We start from the raw sequence: 27,683 nt of genomic DNA on the forward strand, positions 1-27,683 counted from the left end.
AGAAAGGGAGGCATCTTCCACAGTTCTGAGTCCTAAGCCATGTGTGTCCTAAAGGGGGTGTGGCTGAGGGCGGGAGTGCAGGACGGGGAGGGTGGTGCTCTGTGGGCTGCACCTGTAGCACATCCTCCTGGTCTCTTCTTTCACCAGAGCTGCTCCTGCCCTCTGCTGTGAAGCAGAAATATGACTGGAAATCACGAGGGAATGGGGCTTGCAGATGGGAGTTTCTCTGGGTAAATGTCTTAATCTCCAGCAAATGCAGAAGGTGGGAGATAGGAGCAGGTAGGAAAGCCAGGGAGAAGGACTGGAAAAGAGGGAGTGTGCTAAATATCTAGCACCAATCTCAGAAAATAGGCTGAGGAGATGGGATGACAGGAGGACTGTAGGTTAAGGACACAAAACACAAAGCCAGAGGGTTCCCCTAAGCGGTAGGACGGGATGAGAGCCGGCGTCTGGCTGTATGTGGAGTCTACGGAAGAGCTCAGACACTCACAGTGGTTGGGAACTTTTTTTTTAAAAACAGGACAACTCACCTTTTTAGAAAAGATTAATTTATTTTACAGGGGCAGAGAGGGTGGGGGATGGGGCAAGAGAGAGAGACAAGCAGGGAATGGGGGGCCCAACACAGAGCTGGGTTCTAGGACCCTGAGACCATGACTCGAGCTGAAACCAAGAGTCGGATGTTTGACCACCTAAGCCACCCAGCAGCACCCCTGGGTTGGAACTTCTGCTGCTCATCTGTTCTAGGAAATGCCAGGTTCTCTCAACAAAAGGCATAAGGCTATGTAGAAACATACCCCTGGGGTCAGCCACTTGGTCGCCGGCGTGTGCGAACGCTTACCAACAGCAGGGGTTAGACAATAGGACAACAGCACCTCACCAAGGATGCGCCGAGCGTGGGAGCCTAGACTGCAGCTGTCGCAGGCCTGAGGCAGAGCAGAGCACCGTAGTGGAGGAACCTGGATCCCTCAAGTAATTCTCCATCCACTCCAAGGCGGGTAAAAGAGAATTGTAACTGAACACTAACTGGCTATATTTTTCTGAATGAAAATTCTGAATGTAGGGACACTTGGGTGGCTCAGTGGGTCAAGCATCTGCCTTGGGCTCAGACCATGATCTCAGGGTCCTGGGATTGCTCAGCGGGGCTCTGCTTCTCTCTCTGCTCCTCTCCTTCCACTGCTCATGAGCACACGAGCAAGAACTCTCTCTCTCTCTCAAGTAAACAAATAAAATCTAAAAAAAGTCTGAATGTAGGCAGTTCTAGGGCTGGTTCTGCAGCTGAATGACATCATCATGGACTTGAGCTAGTTTGATTCCTCTTCTTCACCTGCACAGTCGGTTTGACTTTTTGTCCTTTGGCTTGTTGCCTCATGAGCTCAAGATGGCTGCTATATTCCAGCATTGCATCTTAATTCAAAAGTAGGAAGCAGAAGGTAAAAAGTTTTCTTCTCAAGATTCCCCTTTAACCTAAGTATTGAGAAGCTTCCCAGGAAGTATCCGTTTATCTCTCACCAGCCAGAAATGGGTCACATGGCTGTGGGTAATTTCTAGAAAGGTTGGGAAAGCAATGTTTGCAGCCTCTGGGGAGGGAAATGGCTTTGGATTGCTAACTCTAGTGAATGCCTCAGGTCCCAAGAGAAGGCATCATGCTGTAGAAGGAGGAACTAGGAGCCACAGCCTGTATGTGACCTGCCCTTGTCACTTAGTCTCTCTGAACCTACAACCTTCTCGCCACGGTGAAGAATTGGATTCATTAGATGGTCTCTTTCTGCTACAACACTTCTGATTTTATTAAAACTCGAGGGTGTAGAATGAGCTGTCTAGGTAGGGGTAATGTAATTAATTTAATGAAAGCCATTTGGTAAACAACAGCTGGGCTCTTCTCCTTCCTGTGGTCGGGGACATTTGTCAGCTGGATAGACTCTCCTGCCTGCAGGTTTTGATGGAAGTTTAATGACACCAACACCTTGATGTCCTTGGTCTCTGAATGTCTCTGTTCCCAGTAAGAGTGTCAGACCTTGTGTGTGTGCTAAGCCAGAGGGACCTCTCTTGGCTGTAGCTGACCTCAGCCTGCCCAAGCCGGGTCAGTGGAGGAGAGGAGATTGCCTCCCCCTCACCCTCCTGCCACCCCCCCCCCCCCCACAGGCCCTTGAACATCTTCCCCTCCTACCTGGCATTCGTCACTCTCTCGAGTTTGGGTTTACCCAACTCTGGCCCAGGTGTGGGTTTTGTCTATGTCCTTTCCAAAGCCCTTCACATCCCCACAGTTGCAAGTAACCAGGTCCACCGGGGGAAGAGAGATACAAAGGGGCGTTATGTGGTCACAGGGGATCCGATGGAACCAGGTGCAGGCACCTACGAGGGATGGGGACAGGGAGAAACCCCACCAGCACGTGGGCACGTCCCATCTCCTGCTTTCCTCCCCTCTCTCTGTAGTTAGAAATACGGATTGAACTGGGCGCCTCACAGTTCCCAAGTAGGCTCATCCTTAGTTCAAGCACCAGCAAGATCAACAGGCATCTCTGCATCTTAAATTAAATTCCCAGGAGGGAGAATATGATGGCTCAGCTTGGGTCAGGTGTGCACCCTGGTCTAGCCACTACGGCAGCAGTAAGGGGTTGCTCAGGGAAGAGAGTCATCACAGCACAGACCTGCACACGGGAGTTTCTCCTGTAAGAGAGGCACATACGTCTTACAGAAGGGAGATCGTGCCCTGGCCAAGTACTCCAAGGGCTGGTGTTTTGTCGTTGATTTTCATTTTTAATGAGGAAGTGGACCTAGGGACCCTGGGGTCCCAGGATCGAGTCCCACACTGGGCTCCCTGCATGGAGCCTGCTTCTCCCTCTGCCTGTGTCTCTGCCTCTCTCTGTCTCTCATGAATAAATAAATAAAATCTTTTTAAAAAAAGGAAAAAAGAAATCTACAGTACAGACACCAGAACTGACCCAGGTGGTTCTGGAATCACTTCCCTGACTACCAATCTCTATAGATTCTCCACTCTCCTTCCTTCCAACTCCAGCCCCTCAAAACCCTGGCCTCAGGGACGCAGGGAGAAGCCAACCAGGCTCCAACGAACCAGCCGCTGCCCAAGACAGGGTCAGGTGATGTGTAAATGAATGAGAGACATTAAATGAATACAGGAATCTGTGTTCCAATAAAACTTTATTTGGCCCGTCCTGATCAAGTTTAATAGATCTTCTTAAAACGTGAGTAGTTATAACAATTCCTCTATAATAACAGTTATATATGAATTCCTGGTTAAGGTCAGCAGCTTATTCCTTTACCAAAAGAAGTAAAGCCGCCCTCTGAGGACAAATGGCATGTGAGGAGTGGTGTATATTTCCTTTTCTTTAAAAAAAAAAAAAGAAAGAAAGAAAGAAAAAAAGAAATCCAAACACTTCATATTTACATATTTTCCATTTAAAAATTGGTCAGTGTGATTAATTCCGTTTTTAAATATAAGTTTCTAACGTATTGCAGGTTTCAATGTACAACTCCTAGTTAGCGGATAGGTTTCAGGTGCTGTTGAGGGTGGGTGAGCACAGCCCAAGGCCAACGCTGGGAGTCCTCTGCTTATGGACTGGCTAGACCTCCCAAAGGTATCCTAGGGGTGCAGGGGGGAGAAGGCAGGACTGGCACAGCCTTCCAGAGGTGGACTATGCTCCCATGAGGGCCTGCTGTGGCCATCCACCAGCTTCCCAGGCTCTGGGTGTGAGTATACCTCCCAGGGTGCATGCTCCGAGCTCATCCTGGCCTGAGCCATGAGGGGCATGGCTGCTTTGACGGTGTCTTGGGGTCTCTATGCTGCTGCCTGACCCGTAAAGTCTTTGACCTGTGAGGACCCTGCCTTTCGCATCTTCCTACCTTTCTGGGTTACTTGCCTGCAAGGCCACTTGCTTTCAATGCATTTCTTCAGGGCCTGCTCTCTGCCAGGGTTAAGCAGATGATCAAAGTCAAGGTAAGTATTAACGAAGCATGATGGTCCCGTGTGAAATTTTCTCTCCTAACACATTTGCTCCATGGCAGGCACCTCAGGGCCCTGCTTACTCCAAATGAGTAATTCACGCCGAGAACATTAGTTCCCGAGGTAGGCTGGGAGAGGAGTTCTGCACGTCTGCGGGTGGGCTCTGTGTGTGTGGCTGGGTGTGGGGCTGCAGGCATTACTAGAACTGCTGTCCTCAAACACTGCTGTGTAGGGCATCCCCTGGGGGAACTGGGGCTGAAAGCCTGCATCCGTGCATGTGTCAGGAAAGTGCATAGGGAGTTCTGGGGGAGGTGTGTGCACAGGTCCGGAAGAGGAGTTCTTGTACCCACAGCCCCCCAAACCGGTCTGACCTGAAACAGGGTTTTCAGACCACACGGGGGTGAAGCAAATACAAGGGTGCTGGGGAGGGGAATATTTAAGCACTTGAGGAACCAGAAAATAGATGGTTGGCCTCGAGGGTAAAACTGGCTTCCTATCCCATTTTGGAATACAAGAAACTTTGCTCTGAACAAAAGATGGAACAGCTCAGATGGTAATGGGCAGGGAAGAAACATCTTGGACCAAATTTTCTTGGACTGGAAAGCCACAGTGAGCCCAGCAGAGGAAGACATTTTAGAGCAGACAGACACGGGCCTGTGAGCTGGGGCTACAGGGTTCGCCTGAGGGTAAGTGCATTACTTGGCTCGTCTTGGCCTCACTGTCCTTCTGCTGGTGGGGGGGGGCGGGGGGCTGTTCAGACCAGATGGTTTCGGCACTGGGTCAGCAAGACCCACCTGCACCCGGCCAGGGGGTAGGGCTGGCAGGCTGCTGTCTAAGACACTGTTCTTCGCGACAGGCTGCCGCTTATAAAACCCAAGGGCCCCCTCTTCTCTGGGAAAGTGATCAACCCCCAAACTAGGCTCCTGTCCAAACCTGCTCCCAGAGGTTAAAGGCTAATTATTAAGGCAGTTGAAGAAATGGAACTTCTTCTCCCTCCTCGGATCCTTCCTGTGTTCTGCTGACCCCAAGGCAGCGAGCAGAGAGGGGTGGAAGGGGTGGTGGAGGTGCCGGGGGTGGGGGCCCTTCCTGCCAGGCCCCGCTTTCCCCGGGGCCTCCCCGGGGCCTCCCCGGCCAAGCTCCCGCCCTCCCTCACCACCTTTCTTTGGAGAAGGCCTCGGTCTGCACCAGGTCGCCGGGGTGCTCGGGGATGCACGCGCCGTTCAGGTCACCCAGCTTGCTGTCGGGCAGGTCCTCCGGCTTGGTGCAGAGCTTCAGGGCGCGGGAGATGAACACGTCCAGGTCGAACTGGGGGCTGGCGCCGTCCTCCGGGGCCGCGCGGCCAGGCGGGGAGGCGGCGGGGCGGCGCTCGGGGCTGCCGGGGGCCGGGCTGGCAGGCTCGGGGCCGCCCCGCGTGCTCTGCACCCACTGCGCGATCTCCAGGAAGAGGCTGGCCGGCTCGTCCTCGCGCGGCCCGGGGTCCGCGGCCACCCTGGCGCTGGGGGGCGGCCCGGCCGCCTGCTTCCAGTGCGACAGGTCCAGGATGAGCTTGGGCTCCGAGTAGTGGTGTGGCTTGCTGTCGCGCCACAGCAGCTTGTCCAGGTAGGAGGGCGAGCCCACCTTGTAGTCGCAGGAGCGCCCGCAGTCGGCCTCGAAGGCGCGCTCCATGGACGAGGGCGAGCGCTCCAGGAAGCGCTCCGAGCTGCCCTGCGAGTCCTTGCGCGGGTCCACCTGCACGTCCTCCGCCAGCGCCGCCGAGCCCGAGCCCGCGCGGGGGTCGCGCTGCACCTCGCTGGCGTCCTGGCCGCGGTCCGGCCTCCACTCCAGGTCGGATGACAGGCTCACGGGGTACCTAGGGCAGAGGGGTGATTGGAGCCCCTCACTGGACCCCCGGGTGAGCTGGCCTCCCGGGCGGGCACGCCCCTGGTCCCTGCCTGCCCCCTCAGACTGCCTTTCCATTCCTTCCCAGTGCTCAGGTCCTGGGACCCCTGCTTCCCAAGGGGGTTGGGTAATGGGGTATTTTTCTTGGCTTAACCCTTGTAGTTATGCTGTAGTCATTCAACGCCCTACAGCTACTGCTTCAACACCGTCCTGTGTGCCAGACACTGACACTCCAGACACAGCAGCGAACAGAACAATAAATCCCCTGTCATCATGGAACCTCCTTTCAAGGGGATCCACCTGTGCAGTGCTCCTCAAACTCTGACATGCACACACATCACCCACCACCCTTGTTAAATTGAGGCTCTTGATCCAGGGACTCCAAGAGGGGGCCTGAGAGTCTGTGGTTCTAACAAGGTCCCAGGTGAGGCTGATGCTGCTGGTCCAGGGACCACCCTTCAAGCAGCAGGGCCCTAATAAGTGCCTCTCAGCCCTGGCTCAGACTAGAATCCTCCCACACCCTCAATTTGGATTTGTAGGTCTAGACTGAGGTTTTGTATCAGCGTGGTTTGAATACACCCCAGGTGATGCAAAGATAGAGCCAGGGCTCAGAACTCTTGCCCTAGTGGACCTGGTGGGATGCCCCCAGCACCCTGCATCAGTGCAGTGCAGGTGGGGTCTGCGGAAAGATTACAGACACCCTCAGGAGAGGCCAAAGATCCTTGGAACTCTGCCTCCTGTCAGCTGCCCTGCAGCCACAGAGAGCAGTCAGCTACCCAAGAGCAAATGAAGGGCAGGCCAGGTGTGCAGGCTGCAGCTCGAGCTGGGCCCCCTCTTCCAGGTGCAGGGTGTTCTCTGCAGAACCATGTGGAGGGAGGCAGGGAGCACAGGGGAGGGGGAAGCCAGCAGCCAGCTGCTCATGGTATAGGGTGCCTAGTGCTCACACAGGAAAACTAACACACCAAGGATGGGCAGGTTCGGCTGTGAGAGGGCAGGCACACAGCAGCAGTCTACACCATGTGGTTTGTGAGGCACAGCAAAGGGCCAAGACTGCCCGCCCTCTCTCCAAGTGACATCAGGAGGGCAGGAATCACCCCCAGAGGTGAAAACTGCCTCATACCATGAGGGTCTTTGAGATCACAGAAACTTCTAGGAGGAAGAACCTGTGAAGACCCTTAATCCTTGGCTGCTACACACCAGGGGCCAAATGCTGGTTCTCTGAGGTCCTCATAGAGACTCTGTGGAGTTAGTCTATCACGCTGCCTTACAGATGAGGACACTGCTGTTCAAAGGCTAAGCCATTTGCACAAAGCAGGAGGGCCTGTAGGGAGGAGCCTGCCATTGACTGCCCATCTCCTGCATGCAGGTGTGATGGGAAAGTCAGGAACAGAGCTGTGTCAGGTTGAGAATTGGTCAGAGTTGGTCAGCAGTGGCCAAAGAACCCCTGTGATAGTTTTCTTGGCACCAACCCTGCATCACAGTCATGAGAAGCGTGGCATGGGCCTCTCTGGGCCAGTGCTCTGTGTCCTCAAATGCTATGGAGTAGAGGAGGCCGGGCTGCAGGGACCACAATCTAAGGCGGGAAAAGCATGGGGGTGGCAGAAGAAAGAGTCTTCATTAATCTCTATCTGCTGGCAACTCTTGATGAAACAATCGACAACTACAAACCAACAAACCTCTCCAAAAATAGCAACGTTGCCCTGGCCCTCCCTCAGTGCCTCCTTCATCTGAAACCCATCATCTGTCAAATGACTGAAAAGGAGAACTTGCTCATCTGTCACTTACATAACTAGCTGTCACTTCTCACAACAGTGGAGCTCCCACATAGGGCCCCTCCAAGTCCTGGCTGTTAAGCCCCTGACTTCTATTTCTAAACTGAGCAGCTCTTGGCTCTCCCTCCCAGGATTAGCAGATGGTGACACCCAAATGTTTCGTTGCCTGATTGCAACGTCAGAGCAGGAAGAGACCTGAGAAACCAACATGCCTACAGAGATTGTTAAAAAATGTGTGTTCTATCCAATCCTGAGTCACTAGTAGTGACTTCCGGGCACACAGTGTTGGGAAGGATTGGAGGCCAAGCCCCGTGTGGCAGGCAAGGGTCCTGTGACTGCTCCACAGTGTCTGACATAGACACAGATCAAGGAGGCCCCACCCGAGGCAGGCATCAGCTGTGTGGCAAGACACCAGTGTCTCCCCTCTCTGCGTTGTGGCTTCGTCGTGTGTCACTGGGCAGTAATAATAATGGCACCCCCTTAACGGCACTCTTGGGAGGTGCCAACGATGTGGACCATGCAGAAGTGTTGTGCAGTAATCAATGTCGCATTGTCTCCTTGCTGTGCACTGGCGCAGTCTGCTTCTCTAGGGCAGAGTCCCAGTCTGCTAGAAGTGAGTTCCAGTGATGGGAACTCCTTAAGTGTTGCTGAACATTGTATTGAGCTCTGGCTCTAGTACACTCAGGCAGGGAGAAGAGGAGTGGTGTCTGTGTTACACAAAGGAAGGCCCCGGACCCACACATGCTCATTTGCCAGGAGTACCTGGGGGCAGGAGAGAAAGGCAGTAAACTAATGGGGGAAAGCATCCCATAGGCTTTAGGGCTTGGGAGGCAGAGGGAAAGGTCAGGGAGGACCAAAGGCAAGACAGACATGGAAGGATGAGAATGTGGATTCTAGACTCCAGGGCTGGAGGCCCCTGGAACTGTACCTGTCCCAGTTGGAGAGCTGGCTCTGGTTGGCGGCCATCAGCAGGATGTCATCGATCTCGTCTTCAATGCGGAAGGGGTGCTGCGAGGTGGGCTCATCCTCAGGGCACGAGTATGGGCTCATGTAGGGGTGCTGCAGCCCCATCTCTGCTGTTAGGCGATCCATGGGGTTGAAGGTCAGGATCTTCTCTAGAAAGTCTATGGCTGCGGGGAGCAAAACAAGACATGAAGGTCATTCATTGCCCTGCCTTGCAGAGAATGAGTCCTCAGCATGGTGACATTTTTTTGTACTTTCCCGTTTGTAAAAAGGTTTTTGGCCATCTTCCTCCCTGGTGATCCTCACCACCATCCAGGGATGAATTCAGAGCAGATACTGCTTTTTTGTCTTCCTGAATGGATAAGCAGAGACCCAGAAAATGTCTCTAGGAGAGAGCATGGGACACACCTCACAGGTGGCTCCACTCATGTGGTCGGGGGACACCGAGGTTCCCTATCCTCACTCCCATTTGTGGCGGATTGTGGGACACTGTGGGACACTGAGAAGCCTTGTTTGGTGGCTGGTTGCCAAGCAGCATGAAAGTATATCAAGATTTGGGCAGCACGTCAGGTGATGTGGGTGCACACTGGCCACACCTCATCTCTGCATGCAGGACGGTGTCCTTCCTCCCAAGCAGGGGCGGGGGCAGGGACGGCTGTCTGCTTATGGGCTCTGCCCTGGGTCATCTCAGGGCAGCTCTGGACTGGAGGTTTATATTACCTCTCAGTGCTGGAGGCTCCATTTAAATCATGGCTTGGCTCATGCTGTTACCGGCCACATGGCAAGGGAGGAATGCCACAGAGCTCAGGAGCCTCAGCCAGCACCACGACCCTGCCCCTGACACCGGCCCCGGGTCTCTCTGCAGGAAAATCCATCAGTGATTCAGGTAAGTGATGGATTCAGAAGGTCACTGGCCTCCCAGGAGGACGTGGTAAGGCTCCATATGCCTAGACCGAAAGATCAAGAAGGGGGCAGTGACTCGGACCACTGCCGAGAGCCCTGGGCTCAGAGGCTGCCTCTGGGCCAGGGCTGCACACCTGCAGGAGCCCCACAGATCACCGGGCTGGGGAGAGCCGGGCTCTCGGGTGCGCGGCCCCGCTCTGGTGCTGCTGGGCTCCGGGCTGGCCCCTCCACCTTCCCCGCCAGCCTCGCTCCGCTCACTGCGTTCCCCCAAGGCAGCATGTTCTCTCTTCCCTGTGACTGTGCAAGCTCCTCCCCCGGCACCCCGGCCTGCACCTCCTAGCCTCCCCTGCGGTTCAGTGAGGCTGTGTGACTGGGGCCCGTGGGTGGGGTGGGCATGATGTGTGCACTGCACCCCCAGGCCGGACACATAAAAACCTCCTGCAGGAGTCTCTGCGCGGTCTCCCCCTGGCTTCAGCTGGACATTGGTACCAGGGGACAGCAGTGTGTTGAGGTTGGCAGATACTGGGCCCTGGGGCGCCCAGGCTCCCCCGGTCTGTGCGGACTTGCCAAAATGTGCATGCTGCGAGCAGGGTCCCCCTGAAGGTTCCACAGGGAGAACCACAGCACGAGCTTTGTTCTTCCTCAGTGTGGAGACCAGCTGCCACTGCCATCCCCCACCTTCCCTTTTCTGGGCCCTGCCTCCCCACGTGTTCTGAAGGCACGCTGAACTCCAAACGGGACTTCCCAGAGCCCTCGGGGTTCTGGAAGGATTCTCAGAGGCATCTCTGGAGATTGGGAGGCAGGGGGCCGGGCCCTAGGGCCCCCAATCCTGCGTCACCCAGAGAAATCCTGTTGCTCATTTCCAGTTTTCCTCATCGATTTGTCACTTGTGATACATTTACTTCTCAGAGTAAATGGAGTTTGGAACTCACACTTGGACCTGATGGTCCCGGGGCCCATCTCCATTCTCCTGCCATCCTCCTGCTGGGGGACCACAGCGTCATCCAGGCTGCCCTTCGAGCTCTGGGGGCTACAGCCAGAGACACACCCGGCCTTGAAGGTACAGCAAGGGAGGGGCCTCAGGCCAGCAGCTGGTGCCCCTGATAGGGGCTTGGCGCCCTTTCCCCCACCTGTACTTTATTCTGGTGACCCCTCATTTTCCTAAAGCCAGGGGTGACCTTTTGTCAAGGCCAACTTTCCAAGGCCAGAGGCAGGCGAGAGAATTTTGGTTGGGGGTGAGTTTTGGCTCAATTGGGAGGCGGAGCAAGCCTGGTGCTAGTGAACCCCTGTCCAGCTATCGGGTGGAGCCCAAACTCATCGGCTCTCAGCCCTTCTCGCCTCTGCAGCCTCACTTCCTGCCACCAGGTCTGTGACTGGTCTGGCTGACCCAGGCCCTCACCCTATGCCCCCAGCCAGCTGCTCTGTCCCTCTCAGTGTGTGTGATTCCCTTCCTCTCCCCAAATACCCAGAGCTCTCACTGGCCCCTTAGGACGTGTTCCTTAGACTTTTTCCCACCTCTGGCAGGTGTTCCCTGTCTTCCCAGCGAGAGCACCACTCGTGTCTCTAACTTCCAGCCCTAGCACTGTGGTGGCTTCATACATGTTGGCGGATGCTGCGGACAACGGTGAGGAGCTGAGACAAAGCCTAGCACTCTGAGCCTTGAGTCACCAAGGGGCTGCTGCATGTGTGTGCTGTTGCCTGGGGGAGGGGACATGGGTGACACATCTCTGATCCAGAATTTCTGAGAGGCAGATGCACCTCTCATCTCGTGGAGGGATTTCTACAGGGCCCTAGGACTCAAGTGTAGTAGGGCTGAGTCTTAGTTTGTGGTGAAGGAAATGATCCCTCCTTTCCTTTAATGAAGAGAAAACTGAGGCTGTTATGACTGAGTGGGGATCATGGCCAAGGACATTGTTAAAGACACTCCTAGTCTCTCTTGGTTTCCTGATGGTTCCATTCATAACAGTGGACACGAAGTGGCATGGAGTAAACACCCACTTCACAGTTTCCACTGCAGCGAACTGGGGCCGTGGACCAAGTTCTGGCCCACAGAACCTGAGTGGAGGTGAGGTGTACGATTGTGCTTCATGCCCTTAAGGACAAAAGGACCTGCCCTCCTTCTCCCCCTTCCTCCAGGAGTAAGGGGTGATACCCTAAGAGGGCAGGCCCTGGATTGTCTGCTTTGTGATTATTATATAAGAGAGAAATAAACTTTTTTTTTTAAATAAGAAATAAATCATATTTAAGCCATTGAGAATTTGGGTCCCTATTACAATTGGCTGAAACTGTAGCCTACCTAATATAGGTAGGGGTCTCCTAAGGAAGCCTCTGGCAGGCATGAGGCACAGTGATAATGTTGACATTCTTTAAAAAGATTTTATTCATTTATTTGAGAGAGGGACATAAAGAATAAGAGCAGGGGTGGGGCAAGCAGGCTCCCTGCTGAGCTCTGGGCTTGATCCAGGACCCTGAGATCATGACCTGAGCCCAAGGCAAACACCTCACAGACTGAGCCCCCAGGCACCCCAATGTTAACATCTAAGATGATGGAGCCCAGGGTTTACACATTCTACTTTACTGACCTGTAACGCTGACCCCGTGTAACGTGGATTGCTGTGCCCATTTTACAGTTAAGGGAACTGAGATGAGAGGTTAGAAACCTTACTCAAGGCCCAACAGCTACTCCCGATGGACCAGGGAATTGAGTCTGGGTCTCAAGATCATAAAACTCGTGTTCTCTGCAACCACATCATCAAGAGGAGCAGGGAGAGAAAGATGAAGGAGGAGAGGGAGGAAGGCAAGGGAAAGACAACAAGGAAAAGGAAGCAAAGATGGGGAGTCTATGGAGGGCCACCAGTGGCTGCCTTGAGGGCTGCCTGAAGGCTCAACCCAGGGCCCAGGAACACTGTGTCTGGACGTAGCCAGGCAGATCCCGCCGCACTGGAGTGGCCCTGGCCTCATGTGTTTGATCTGCATCCTTCGGGAAGGGGACCACCCGCCCAGAGCCCCAGGTGAGACCAGAGCGCAGCCTCCTGGGTGCTGGCCGGGCTGTCAGGTGGAGGTACCTTCACTGTTCACTTCGGGGAGCAGCTTGCGCAGCGGCCGCTTCACTTCCCAGGTGCTGCTGATGAAGGACGGCATCACCCTGAGCAGCTCGTCTTTGTCCTCCTCCCGGATCACAGGGATGGTCTCTAGGATCAGCTGCATTTGCTCCAGCTCGTGAGCCCCTGCGGAGCCAAACACCAGCCAGGTAAGTGTGTGGCCCAAGCGCTGGGGCGGCGGGCAGCCCGGGAGGGGCAGCGCGGGGGTGGGCACACTGAGCCCCGGGCCGGGGACCTGGGTTCTGCTCTTCACTCTGCCACTGACTTGCTGTGCGAGTGTAGGCAGGGCGCTGGCCAACTCTGGGGCTTGGTGGGTCGAATGTCTCTGCCTCTGCGATGCTCGAGTCTGACACACATGGAGTTAGCCAGACCACGGGGACAGGGACACCTGGGCGCAAGGCTTCCCCGCCTGCCTTCCCACACTCGTCCCTGCGTGTCCTCTAGCAGGTCGGGAAAGGAAGTGATTTTGAGGCCAGGGCTGAGCCTCACCTGCTGTTTCCAATCAGGAGGACCCTAATGAGGAGGCGGACAGTCAGAAATAACAAACTGGCTTTGGAATGCATCTCGTGCTCCTTCGGGCAGAGGGAGGAAGACAGGCTGTACCAGGTGTGGGGGAGAAGAGTTTGGGGCAGGACGGAGTCAGGCATTCATTCAGTCCTCTGCTCCCTCATTCCTTCGCCAAGTAATGACTTACTGAGCACCTTCTGCATGCCAGGCATCGGGCTGGGTGCTCGTCTGTAAGTAGCTCAGTCCATGAGTCTCAGGAAGGCAACTCCCCTTTGCCACCCGAACACTGAGGCTGGACCAGTGCTGCAGCACGGCGGTGTGCTTGGGCCTCTCCTTGCTGTCCTCCCACCTTCAGGCTCTTCTTTCTCCCACTGCTTCCACTTCCCTCTGTGCTTGAGTAGCCTTCCCACTTATTTCTCCCAGTTTAAACCCTTAACCAAGACTTTCTATCTTCGAGAAGTCCCCAGATTCATCTGGCTGCTCAGGGTGCCCTGCCCTTACCACGGATTCCTATGGGATTCCGGCCTGCCCTCAGTGGTGCTCTTCTGTGTCCCCCGTGATTTCGGGTGTAGCACTGAGCATATGTGAATGCTGGGATTCTGCCCCAGGAATGCCTGCAGCTCAGGCCCCATCATGAGGAGGTCCCTCTGGCCTCCCCCATGGGGACTCATGGAGGGTCGATTTGGGGACCGTGGGAGCCCCTTGTCAGGTCCCTTCTCCAGACAAACACTCCAGACTGACTGCTCACAGTGGCAGGGAGAGAGGACGACGGGGCTGAGAATGGAGGATGGATGGTCCAGCAGTCCATCTCAGGTGTTTGAATATGTCATTACTTGATTCTGAAAGTTCTGCCCTCAAGAGGTTAAGGTGCCTCCAAGTAGGTGCATAAAGCCATAAAGGTCATTTTAAAGAGAAAGGATAGGATGTTTGATGATTGGCATGGGTTTGGTTTGTTCGATTGGTTGGTTGCTGCAGTGAGCTCCCTCCCTTCTTACAGAATGATGGCAGAGGAGAAGGAAGATGGCACGGTTAGGGACTCACCAGCAAAGAGCATTCTGCCCGTGAGCATCTCGGCCAGGATGCAGCCGGCGGCCCACATGTCGATGGCTTTGGTGTAGTTGTTAGGGGACAGGAGCAGGCGGGGTGAGCGGTACCACTTAGTTACCAGCCCTTCCGACAGATAACCCTGGAAGACAAAACCCCAGGTTCCGGTGGTCAGCCACGTGCAGATACCCTTTCTCCCAGGTGACTTCTTATTTCTCTCCACCCAGAGATAGCTCCCCGTCCTTCCCTGAGGCTCAGGGATTCTCCTCTGTGGTAGGGAGGCCAGATACCAACATTCTGGGAGGAAGACTGTCTCACCCCAACTGGATGTAACCATGCACAACAAATGTGCCCTCACCTAGTCAGAGGCTGGATACAGAGGAGCCAAACTCAAGTGCATTACCACCATCAACAGAGTAGTGATGAGAACCTGGGCTTTCACTGACCGAGGGGTCAGTCTCAGCAACAGCTGTACATTTGAAATCGAGCCAGTTGCTTTGGTGCTGAGGACTCGATTTAATGTGACAACTGCCAGAGAAGCCAAGCCCCTGCTAAAAATGGACAAGGCCAGCTTGGTAAGGGGTGCGGGTGAAGGGTATCGCAACAGCCCTGCGCAGCCCAGTGGGTGCAGCGTTGGCTGGCCCAGAGGGCTCAGGGAGCTCCACCTGTCCTGGATTGTGGGGCGATCGGCATCCTAGCTGATTTCAGCCCCTGCTCAGGGATCTATGGCCTGGGGTGGAATCCAGACAAGCTTTGGTGGTGATGGAAGCATTTAGCACAGAATGGGAAATACAGGCAGGCCAGCTGGTGACTGTTCTCTACATAATCAAGAGCGTGAGTCCAACAGTATAACCTGGGGGGTATCCACTTGGGTTACTTGGAACTGTCTCTCTAGATTGAGAAGGTGGACCTGGTTGGAGGGTCAAGAGGGGACAATTCAGACGGAGGGCATCCAGTGTCAGATTCCAGATATGGTCCTGCACCAGCTGATGTAACTCCCCATCTGGCATCTGAAGTAAACACAGACCAAGGCTTAAGCAGATGACACGTTAAGAAGCCCAAATACCCAGGAGCTTTTGATGCATTGATCCAGAATCCCTTTCTTCGTTCAGCAAGGATTTATTAAGTGTTTCAGACCTTCTGAGAGCCCTGTGGTATGAAAGCAGTTCCCTCTCCTCTGTGGTACGTGTTTCTTCAGAGTAGGGCCTCACACTGGTGGAGGGAAGAGGGAAAGAGGAGGTGACCACAGCCTTTGCATTCCTGGCCTCAATGCTCCAACCCTACGAACTCCTATAGACTCCCTGATTTATTTTCAGGTCAGAGGCTGAGGTTGTCAGAGGAAGACACAAGCAGAGTCACGCAGAGGGAGGCGAGAGGAGGGGAGGTGCTCTGATAGGAGTGAGCTGTCTGTCACCGGATGGCACTTCCTGTCATTAGCCCCTGCCTGCCTGCAGCATCTAGAACTGAAGTGGGGACACAGCGGCCCTCCTTCTCAAACACCTGACTTGAAAGTAAAAGAAAGATATTTGCATGGATGAGGCTGCCCTGGGCCAGGTCACAATGTTGGCTGAGAAAGTTCACCGTAGCTCTTCCTTACTCTGGAGTGAAAGACCAGCACCGGCCGCTTCCCTATGGTCACTTGCCCCTCAAGCCCTTTTGAACACAGAGGACACACTGATGTGTTTCAGAAGCCACTGGGCAGAGGAAAACGTGGGAAGCTGCAGTGTCCCCTGGCAGGCTCCAGAGCCAGAGGAGCCTGGGGAAGTGGGGAGGGGACAGCTGTGGGACGGGGGTGGTGGCAGGGGTCCTGCCCTCAGCCCCAGGCATTCAAGCGGAAGATGCTCCGGGGCTTACAGCATGATCCTGGTGATCTGAGTTCAAGAAAGTTTCAGTGGATCCTGAGAGTCTTCTTTAGCAAATCAAGATCCTTTTGGACACCTCCCTTTTTCCTTTCCTCTTCCAACTCCCAGGTATATAACCTGTCTGTATCCCTTGACTATATTTCCTACCACTAAGTTGAGAATTCTTCTTATTTAAGCTGGAAAGCTAAACTACTTGTCTAAAGAATGCTGAAAATATTTAAGTCAATTTTGCATTTTAAAATCTAGGTTTTTTTTGGGGGGAAGGGCAAGATGGCGGAAGAGTAGGGTCTCCAAATCACCTGTCCCCACCAAATTACCTAAATAACCTTCAAATCATCCTGAAAATCTACGAATTCGGCCTGAGATTTAAAGAGAGAATGCTACAGTGAGAAGAGTTTGCACTTCTATCAAAGTAGGAAGACGGGGAAAAAGAAATAAAGAAACAAAAGGCATCCAAGGGGGAGGGGCCCGCGAGGAGCCGGGCTAAGGCCTGGGCGCGCCCCCAGGACAGGAGAACACCTTCTAGGAGAAGCAGGAGCTTCACCAATCTTCCCGGGTGGAAAGGCGCTCCCAGGGAGTTGGAGCAGGACCCAGGAGGGCGGGGATGCCTTCGGGCTCCCTGGGACACTAACAGGCACCTGCGCCCCGGGAGAGTGCGCCGAGCTCCCTAAGGGCTGCAGCGCACACGGCGGGACCCGGAGCAGCTCGGGGGGGCTCGGGGGCGGCTCCGCGGAGGGGGCTGGGGGCGGGAGCAGCTCAGAGGGGCTCGGGCAGAGGAAGAGGCTCCGTGCGGAGGGGGCTGCGCGGCCTGGAGCTGAATCCAACAGCGCAGGCCCGAGAGCACAGGGCGCCGGGGACACAGCCCAGGATCCGGCCTCCCCCCGGGACAGGCAGAAGCCGGGAGGGCCCAGGACAGCAAGGACGCTCCTGCCCCGAGCTGAGCAGATCAGCGGCCCGCCCCGGAGCCTCCAGGCCCTGCAGACGGAGAGCTCTGGAGCTACTGCGGGAGCTGACTCCAGGGTCCCGAGCTGGCCGCCGCCCCTGCGGTTGTTCCTCCTGGGGCCTCACGGGGTAAACAGCCCCCACTGAGCCCTGCACCAGGCAGGGGGCAGAGCAGCTCCCCCAAGTGCTAACACCTAAGAATCAGCACAGCAGGCCCCTCCCCCAGAAGACCAGCTAGATGGACAGGGGAAAAACAAATTATTGACCAAGCAGCACTGGAAAGTTCCAGGGGAAGTCAAGGGACTTACAGTATACAGAATCAGAGGATACTCCCCCGTGTTTTTTTTTTTTTCTTTTTGCTTCCTGTTTGCTTCCCCCACCCCCTTTTTTCCCTTTCTTTCTTTTTTTCTCTTTTTCTTCCCTTTTTTTCTTCCTTTTGTCTCTTTTCTTTTTCTCTTTTCTTTCCTTCTTTCTCTCCTTTCTCTTTCTCCTTTTCCCAATACAACTTGTTTTTGGCCACTCTGCACCGAGAAAAATACTAGAAGGAAAACCTCACCCCAAAAGAAAGAATCCTCTCTCCCACAGTTACAAAATTTTATTACAATCCAATGTCAGAAAGCCAATTCAGAAGCACTATTATAAAGCTACTGGTGGCTCTAGAAAAAAGCATAAAGGACTCAAGAGACTTCATGTCTGCAGAATTTAGAACTAATCAGGCAGAAATTAAAAATCAATGAAATGAGATGCAATCCAAACTAGAGGTCCTAACGACGAGGGTTAATGAGGTGGAAGAACGAGTGAGTGACATAGAAGACAAGTTGATGGCAAAGAGAGAAACGGAGGAAAAAAGAGAAAAACAATTAAAAGATCATGAGGATAGATTAAGGGAAATAAACGAAAGCCTGAGGAAGAAAAATCTACATTTAATTGGGGTTCCCAAGGGTGCCGAAAGGGCCAGAGGGCCAGAATCTGTATTTGAACAAATCATAGCTGAAAACTTTCCTAATCTGGGAAGGGAAACAGGCATTCAGATCCAGGAAATAGAGAGATCCTCCCCTAAATCAATAAAAACCGTTCAACACCTCGACATTTAATAGTTAAATTTGCAAATTCCAAAGATAAAGAGAAGATCCTTAAAGCAGCAAGAGACAAGAAATCCCTGACTTTTATGGGGAGGAGTATTAGGGTAACAGCGGACCTCTCCACAGCGACCTGGCAGGCCAGAAAGGGCTGGCAGGATATATTCAGGGTCCTAAATGAGAAGAACATGCAACCAAGAATACTTTATCCAGCAAGGCTCTCATTCAGAATGGAAGGAGAGATAAAGAGCTTCCAAGACAGGCAGGAACTGAAAGAATATGTGACCTCCAAACCAGCTCTGCAAGAAATTTTAAGGGGGACTCTTAAAATTCCCCTTTAAGAAGAAGTTCAGTGGAACAATCCACAAAAACAAGGACTGAATAGATATCATGATGACACTAAACTCATATCTCTCAATAGTAACTCTGAACGTGAACGGGCTTAATGACCCCATCAAAAGGCACAGGGTTTCAGACTGGATAAAAAAGCAGGACCCATCTATTTGCTGTCTACAAGAGACTCATTTTAGACAGAAGGACACCTACAGCCTGAAAATAAAAGGTTGGAGAACCATTTACCATTCAAACGGTCCTCAAAAGAAAGCAGGGTTAGCCATCCTTATATCAGATAAACTAAAATTTACCCCGAAGACTGTAGTGAGAGATGAAGAGGGACACTATATCATACTTAAAGGATGTATCCAATAAGAGGACTTAACAATCCTCAATATATATGCCCCGAATGTGGGAGCTGCCAAATATATAAATCAATTATTAACCAAAGTGAAGAAATACTTAGATAATAATACACTTATACTTGGTGACTTCAATCTAGCTCTTTCTATACTCGATAGGTCTTCTAAGCACAACATCTCCAAAGAAACAAGAGCTTTAAATGATACACTGGACCAGATGGATTTCACAGATATCTACAGAGCTCTACATCCAAACTCAACTGAATACACATTCTTCTCAAGTGCACATGGAACTTTCTCCAGAATAGACCACATACTGGGTCACAAATCGGGTCTGATCCGATACCAAAAGATTGGGATGGTCCCCTGCATATTCTCAGACCATAATGCCTTGAAATTAGAACTAAATCACAACAAGAAGTTTGGAAGGACCTCAAACACGTGGAGGTTAAGGACCATCCTGCTAAAAGATGAAACGGTCAACCAGGAAATTAAGGAAGAATTAAAAAGATTCATGGAAACTAATGAGAATGAAGATACAACCGTTCAAAATCTTTGGGATACAGCAAAAGCAGTCCTGAGGGGGAAATACATTGCAATACAAGCATCCCTCCAAAAACTGGAAAGAACTCAAATACAAAAGCTAACCTTACACCTAAAGGACCTAGAGAAAAACCAGCAATTTGATCCTACACCCAGCAGAAGAAGAGAGTTAATAAAGATTCAAGCAGAACTCAACAAAATCAAGACCAGAAGAACTGTGGAACAGATCAACAGAACCAGGAGTTGTTTCTTTGAAAGAATTAATAAGATAGATAAACCATTAGCCAGCCTTATTAAAAAGAAGAGAGAGAAGACTCAAATTAATAAAATCATGAATGAGAAAGGAGAGATCACTACCAACACCAAGGAAATACAAACGATTTTAAAAACATATTATGAACAGCTATACGCCAATAAATTAGGCAATCTAGAAGAAATGGATGCATTTCTGGAAAGCCACAAACTACCAAAACTGGATCAGGAAGAAATAGAAAACCTGATCAGGCCAATGACCAGGGAGGAAATTGAAGCAGTCATCAAAAACCTCCCAAGACACAAAAGTCCAGGGCCAGATGGCTTCCCAGGGGAATTCTATCAAACGTTTAAAGAAGAAACCATACCTCTTCTACTAAAGCTGTTTGGAAAGATAGAAAGAGATGGAGTACTTCTAAATTCGTTCTATGAGGCCAGCATCACCTTAATTCCAAAACCAGACAAAGACCCCACCAAAAAGGAGAATTACAGACCCATATCCCTGATGAACATGGATGCAAAAATTCTCAACAAAATACTAGCCAATAGGATACAACATTACATTAAGAAGATTATTCACCATGACCAAGTAGGATTTATCCCCGGGACACAAGGCTGGTTGAACACTTGTAAAACAATCAATGTGATTCATCATATCAGCAAGAGAAAAACCAAGAACCATATGATCCTCTCATTAGATGCAGAGAAAGCATTTGACAAAATACAGCATCCATTCCTGATCAAAACTCTTCAGAGTGTAGGGATAGAGGGAACATTCCTCAACATCTGAAAAGGCATCTACAAAAAGTCCACAGCAAATATCATTCTCAATGGGGAAGCACTGGGAGCCTTTCCCCTAAGGTCAGGAACAAGACAGGGATGTCCACTCTCACCACTGCTGTTCAACATAGTACTGGAAGTCCTAGCCTCAGCAATCAGACAACAAAAGGACATTAAAGGCATTCAAATAGGCAAAGAAGAAGTCAAACTCTCCTTCTTCACCAATGACATGATACTCTACATAGAAAACCCAAAAGCCTCCACCCCAAGATTGCTAGAACTCATACAGCCATTTGGCAGCGTTGGAGGATACAAAATCAATGCCCAGAAGTCAGTGACATTTCTATACATAACAATGAGACTGAAGAAAGAAAAATTAAGGAGTCAATCTCATTTACAATTGCACCCAAAGGATAAGATACCTAGGAATAAACCTAACTAAAGAGGTAAAGGATCTATACCCTAAAAACTATAGAACACTTCTGAAAGAAATTGAGGAAGACAAAGAGATGGAAAAATATTCCATGCTCATGGATTGGCAGAATTAATATTGTGAAAATGTCAATGTTACCCAGGGCGATTTACACGTTTAATGCAATCCCTATCAAAATACCATGGACTTTCTTCAGAGAGTTAGAACAAATTATTTTAAGATTTGTGTGGAATCAGAAAAGACCCCGAATAGCCAGGGGAATTTTAAAATGAAAACCATAGCTGGGGGCATCACAATGCCAGATTTCAGGTTGTACTACGAAGCTGTGGTCATCAAGACAGTGTGGTACTGGCATAAAAACAGAGACATAGATCAATGGAACAGAATAGAGAACCCAGAAGTGGACCCTGAACTTTATGGTCAACTAATATTCGATAGGGGAGGAAAGACTATCCACTGGAAGAAAGACCGTCTCTTCAATAAATGGTGCTGGGAAAATTGGACATCCACATGCAGAAGAATGAAACTAGACCACTCTCTTGCACCAGACACAAAGAGAAACTCAAAATGGATGAAAGATCTAAATGTGAGACAAGATTCCATCAAAATCCTAGAGGAGAACACAGGCAACACCGTTTTTGAACTTGGTCACAGTAACTTCTTGCAAGATACATCTACGAAGGCAAAAGAAACAAAAGTAAAAATGAACTATTAGGACTTCATCAAGATAAGAAGCTTCTGCACAGCAAAGGATACAGTCAACAAAACTAAAAGACAACCTACAGGATGGGAGAAGATATTTGCAAATGACATATCAGATAAAGGGCTAGTTTCCAAGATCTATAAAGAACTTCTTAAACTCAACACCAAAGAAACAAACAATCCAATCATGAAATGGGCAAAAGACATGAAGAGAGATCTCACAGAGGAAGACATAGACATGGCCAACATGCACGTGAGAAAATGCTCCGCATCACTTGCCATCAGGGAAATACAAATCAAAACCACAATGAGATCCCACCTCACACCAGTGAGAATGGGGCAAATTAACAAGGCAGGAAACAACAAATGTTGGAGAGGATGCGGAGAAAAGGGAACCCTCCTGCACTGTTGGTGGGAATGTGAACTGGTGTAGCCACTCTGGGAAACTGTGTGGAGGTTCCTCAAAGATTAAACATAGACCTGCCCTACGACCCAGCAATTGCACTGTTGGGGATTTACCCCAAAGATACAGATGCAGTGAAATACTGGGATACCTGCTCCCCGATGTTTCTAGCAGCAATGTCCACAATAGCCAAACTGTGGAAGGAGCCTCAGTGTCCATCGAAAGATGAATGGATAAAGAAGCTGTGGTCTATGTATATAATGGAATATTCCTCAGCCATTAGAAACGACAAATACCCACCATTTGCTTCGACATGGATGGACCTGGAGGGTACTATGCTGAGTGAAGTAAGTCAATCGGAGAAGGACAAACATTATATGGTCTCATTCATTTGGGGAATATAAATAATAGTGAAAGAGAATAAAGGGGAAAGGAGAAAAAAATGAGTGGGAAATAACAGAAAGGGAGACAGAACATGAGAGACTCCTAACTCTGGGAAATGAACTAGGGGTGGTGGAAGGTGGGCGGTGGGGGGTGGGGGTGAATAGGTGACGGGCACTGAGGTGGGCACTTGATGGGATGAGCACTGGGTGTCATTCTGTATGTTGAGAAATTGAACACCAATAAAAAATAAATTTATTAAAAATAAAATAAAATCTAAAAAAAGTTTCAGTGGAGTGCATGGGGGCAAAAGTCAAATTCTTCTAGAATCTATCTATCTATCTATCTATCTATCTATCTATCTATCTATCTATCTTTCTTTCTTTAAAGAATCCCCAGGCGTGGGCACTCAGTTTTATCAGAGAGGCCCACTTATCAGTAAACATATCGGCTCAACAGCTATCTTTCCAAGGCTTTCCTGCCAGACCTGCAGGGCCGGGACAGTTCCAGCTCCATTTGTTGTGGAGGAGCCTGTCCTCAGTCACCAGCCCGTGTGCCCTTGTGGAGCACTGTCCTGTGAGAATCAACCACGATTCTCCATGGCCACCTCTCAGCACGGAACAGGCAAGCCTGGAACTGCCCTTTCCCGAGGTTCCCTCCCCACCCTGTCCCTGGTGTCCCTGGTAAGAAGCTGATTCTGTGGTGCTCCAGGGAGGCAACTGGACAAGATTTCCTGTCTAGACCCTGTCAGGGGGCCTCCGGGCCTCACCCAGCTAGTGCTCCAACCAGCCCTTTTGCTTCCTTTTAGGGTATGGTGCAACCAAAGGGAGGCTTTGATTTTAAAAGCATCATAGGTGTTTGGGGAATAATCTAGGAGCAGCTGGCCTCTGAGGAGGGTAATTAGGGGCCCCCAACAGATGCAGAGGGAAGGCATAATTAATGCTCTGAGCACCTGCTGTGCAGAGGGACAGGGGTGGAATTCAGAAGAGCCTTGCTCAAACCCACTCCAGAAGGGTGGGCACCACCCACTGCTCAGAGAGCCAGCATGGGGGCGCTCCAGGTCTGTGCAGCTTGCTCTGCCTCTGCCCCTAGCTGGATCTCATGTGTCTGAGACGTGAAGGCTGGGGGAGAAGCCATGGTGCAGCAGGCCTTCTACTTCACCCTCCTGGCCCCTCAGGGAGATGGGGGGATTAAGTGAGTACACATTCTCCGAACAATAAAAGCCCAGTCGATTGTAGCTGAGTGTGTGGTGGGGGGATGACAAGGTGGGAAGGCTGGTGTCTCCCCTCATAGCTGCTTAGGGCTGCCCACTTCCAGGCCAGGATGGGGGCTCTCACAGCCTCACCTTCCCTACCAGGAGTCTCTGGCACATGTTGGCAGCATGGAGCCCACGGGGTTTGATCTCATGACCTTGAGATCATGACCTGAGCTGAAAGTAAGATTTGGACACTCAACTGCCTGAGGCCCCCAGGCACCCAGAGATCTGCCTTTAGATGTTTGCAAGGCTGTCACATGCATGAGGGGTTAGGCTTGTTCTCTGAGGCTCTGGGGACAGATGTGAGCCAGAGCATGAGACAGAAGTCTATGTAGTAAGATAATAACCGCTAACATTTACTGTGCTCCTCAAACTGCTCTGCTTTACATATGGATTAACTCACTTCATCCCCACAACAGCCCTGTGAGGCATGGCCTCTCAATACAACAATTTTTAAAAAAAGATTGTATTTATTTATTCATGAGAGACACAGAGAGGCAGAGACACAGGCAGAGGAAGAAGCAGGCTCTCCTCGCAGGGAGCCCCACGTGGGATTTGATCCCGGGACCCCGGAGTCACGCCCTGAGCTGAAGGCAGACGCTAAACCCCTGAGTCACCTGGGTGCCCCTTGATGTAGGCATTTTACAGGGAGGGATCAGAGACACAGAGAGGGTAAGCAATCTATCCATGGTCACACAGGCGCTAAGTGGCAAGCTGGCATTCCACCCCAGCCTGTGCGTACAGCCCCTTTCATCTGAACACGCAGCTCTGCTGCCTTTGCCATCAGAAAAGCCTCCAAAGCCATCAGGACTGTCAAAGGGGGGACTGGGCTCCTAACAGGCAGAGGCGTCCAGGCACAGCATGGACAAGCTTGTGGAGAGATGTGCCAACACCACCCTCCTGGTGGACGTCCCAAGCACTGCTTCTCAGACTTTGGTGGGCACTCGAGTACTCAGGGACCCGGACTGATGCCATGCAGGCTCCCTGTCACCAGGCGGACAGGTGATGCTGGGGGTCAGAGGGCAGCCGGCTCCTTGCTGATCTCTCAGATCATGCCCTGCCCTGCGGATTTATGATGTGCCTTGCCCACAGGCCGGGCGGATTTCTCCATCAGAGCAGCAGGCTGACCCACAGCAGGGGTTAATTCTTTGTGTTATAGACACTCATCAAAAGATCATTTAGATAAAACAACACTCCCAGAGGCCTCTCTAAGCAAAGACATGGGGCCTTCCTCTCTAGTGTTTTCCCTCTGAAGCTATAATTTTTTAAAGATTTTATTTGAGAGTAAGAGAGTGAGAGAGAGCACAAGCAGGGGGGCATCAGAGGGAGAGGGAGCAGACTCCCTGCTGAGCAGGGAGCCCAATGTGGGACCCGATCCCAGGACCCCAGGATCATGACCTGAGTCGAAAGCTTAACTGACTAAGCCCCCCACGGCGCCCTGAAGGTATAATTCTTATTTGTGCTTATATCCGTATCAGGCATGTTAGAAGCCTTTTTATTTTTTATTTTTTATTATTTTATTTTATTTTATTTTTTTTTTAATTTTTATTTATTCATGATAGGCACACAGTGAGAGAGAGAGAGGCAGAGACACAGGCAGAGGGAGAAGCAGGCTCCATGCACCGGGAGCCCGATGTGGGATTCGATCCCGGATCTCCAGGATCGCGCCCTGGGCCAAAGGCAGGCGCCAAACCGCTGCGCCACCCGGGGATCCCTAGAAGCCTTTTTAAAAAGAAATAACACCACAGCCAAATTGCCTTTCTTATTGCTGACTCCAAACTCATTCTATTAAACTCATTTCCGTGAAAATATGCAGCAGGGAATCTCTCAAGCTGAAGAAAGAAACACGATCTTAAGAAGCCCAGCGGGGATCCCTGGGTGGCGCAGCGGTTTGGCGCCTGCCTTTGGCCCAGGGCGCGATCCTGGAGACCCAGGATCGAATCCCACATCGGGCTCCCGGTGCATGGAGCCTGCTTCTCCCTCTGCCTGTGTCTCTGCCTCTCTCTCTCTCTCTCACTGTGTGCCTATCATAAATAAAAAAAAAAAAAAAAAAAAAAGAAGCCCAGCGTACAACATAATCATTGGTAAGGCACTGGGGACATGCTGTTTATGCAGCTAAAACACACATGGGGAAAGAAATAGTCAAGTCAGCTGCACTGAGTTGTCATTAACTTCAAGATGCCTGAAGTGCTGAGCCGCTGTCCACTTCGTCAGGGCTGCTCCGTCCCCACGCTGTGCACTGGGGGATCCCGGCCAGTGAGGCTCACAATCTCTTCCTAAGTTTCCATGGAAATCAACCAAAGTCCAGTCAAGGTTCTATAGGCCTACAGACTCCATGTGGTTACTTCTCTTGATATTACAAAAAAAAAAAAAAAAAATCATGATAGAATCATCACCCCCTTCCCCCCCCACGTTTTTTAAAGTAGGCTCCATACCCAAAGTGGGGTTTGAACTCACGACCCTGAGATCAAGTCACATGCTCTACCGATTTGGGCTAGGCAGGTGCCCTGATGGAACTGCATTTTTTTAAAAATATTTTATTTATTCTTTAAATAAAGATAGAGAGACACACCAGAGAGAGGCCGAGACACAAGCAGAGGGAGAAGCAGGCTCCCTGTGGGAAGCCCGATGTGGGACTCCATCGCAGGACCCCAAGATCATGCCCTGAGCCGAAGGCAGACACTCAACCACTGAGCCACCCAGGTGTCCCTAGAATGGCTTTTTAAAAAATAATTTACTTTCAATTGTGGCAAAATATGCCTCACATAAAATTCACCACCTTAACCATTTTTAAGCGTACGATTTAGTGGCACTGAGTACATTCACATCGTTGCCCAACCATCACCACCAACTGTTTCACAGAAGTGAGTCTGTACCCAGCAAACAAATCCCCAGCCCCTAGCAACTCCACCCCCCGTGCTTTCTCTTTCTGTGAGTCTGACCACCCAAACAAGTGGAGTCATGTCATCATGTCCTTTTGTGACTGGCTTATTTCACTCAGCACAGTGTATTTCCTCCAACTTTTCTTTTTCTCTATTTATCTTTAAAAAGATTTTATTATTTATTTATTTATTTATTTATTTATTTATTTATTTATGAGAGAGAGAGAGAAAGAGAAAGAGAGAGATCGTGCATAGGGGGATGGGGAGGGCGGGGAGAATTGGAAGCGGATTCCCTGATACTTGAGAGCCGGACATGGGGCTCAATCCCACAACCCCAGGATTATGACCTGAGCCGAGCCCAAGCTTAACTGACTGAGCCACCCAGGCACCCCCTTCCTCTCACTTTAAACAGCAGGAAAGTGGGAGCAATGGGATGAGCTGCTTCTTAAAAGGCATTTTCTTGAAACGTGGTTGTCATCCAATTCAACGAGAGCTCACATCACAGATAAAAGCTTTGGACATTATCGACACAGGGTCCAAACCATGAACTCTGAATTATATTACAGTTCTTAAAGACATGACCAAGTGTTTTGCTTGTTTGGAGATATACCAGGAGGGAAGGCTTGTTTGCTGCTTCAGCCTCAGTTTCCCCATCTGCTTGTGCTCCCGGTCTCCCAGCACCCCTCTGTAGGGCACTAGAGTCCTAGAATGCTGCACCACCACATCCTGCTGGGCCAAAGTGATTCACTTGTAATGCGCTGGCCTGAGAGCAAAGACCCCTTTCAGGAAGACGCACTAAGGGCCTTCCAGAAAGCGCCTGCCACTGTGTGTCTCTCATGAATAGATTTTTTCTTGAATCTTTATTTTTTATTTTTTTATCGTTTCTTTTTTTTGTAATAATAAATTTATTTTTTATTGGTGTTCAATTTGCCAACATACAGAATAACACCCAGTGCTCATCCCGTCAAGTGCCCCCCTCAGTGCCCGTCACCCATTCCCCCCCACCCCTGCCCTCCTCCCCTTCCACCACCCCTAGTTCGTTCTTGAATCTTTAAAAAAGAAAAAGGTAGGCAATATTTTTGAGGTCTCCCAATTAGTATAGCTTCTATTTCTAGCTCCACTTGGGATGAGATGGATCCTGGAATAGCCACAGAGGTCTTCTCCAGATGGCTGACCCATGGGAAGTAAAAATTTCCTGGAAAGCAATCAATAATAACAATGGCTACCATTTATTGAAAACTTACATGATATGCCGAGGCACTATGCCAAGTGTGGCTTTATTATTAGTGCATTTCATTATCAAAATGACTATGAGAAAACTACAGAGCAGTGAACAATTTCTTTT

General features: G+C 50.9%; 1 protein-coding gene across 5 annotated transcripts in view; it reads right to left on the minus strand.

The window, feature by feature from the left end:
• Window positions 1-3,140: 3,140 nt before the first annotated feature.
• Window positions 3,141-27,683, minus strand: part of MAPK4 (mitogen-activated protein kinase 4) — a 148,754-nt gene continuing 124,211 nt past the window's right edge. For all 5 annotated transcript variants that reach the window (XM_077899752.1, XM_077899753.1, XM_077899755.1 and 2 more), the window contains 4 exons: window positions 14,127-14,271; window positions 12,543-12,704; window positions 8,540-8,741; window positions 3,141-5,810 (listed from right to left, as the gene is read on the minus strand). In XM_077899752.1, the coding sequence (XP_077755878.1) occupies window positions 5,111-5,810; window positions 8,540-8,741; window positions 12,543-12,704; window positions 14,127-14,271 (1,209 nt within the window). In that variant the 3' untranslated portion in view covers window positions 3,141-5,110. The remainder of the gene's footprint in view (window positions 5,811-8,539; window positions 8,742-12,542; window positions 12,705-14,126; window positions 14,272-27,683) is intronic.

Source organism: Canis aureus, chromosome 6 (genome assembly GCF_053574225.1).
Source record: "Canis aureus isolate CA01 chromosome 6, VMU_Caureus_v.1.0, whole genome shotgun sequence".
NCBI classification, from domain to species: Eukaryota; Metazoa; Chordata; class Mammalia; order Carnivora; family Canidae; genus Canis; species Canis aureus.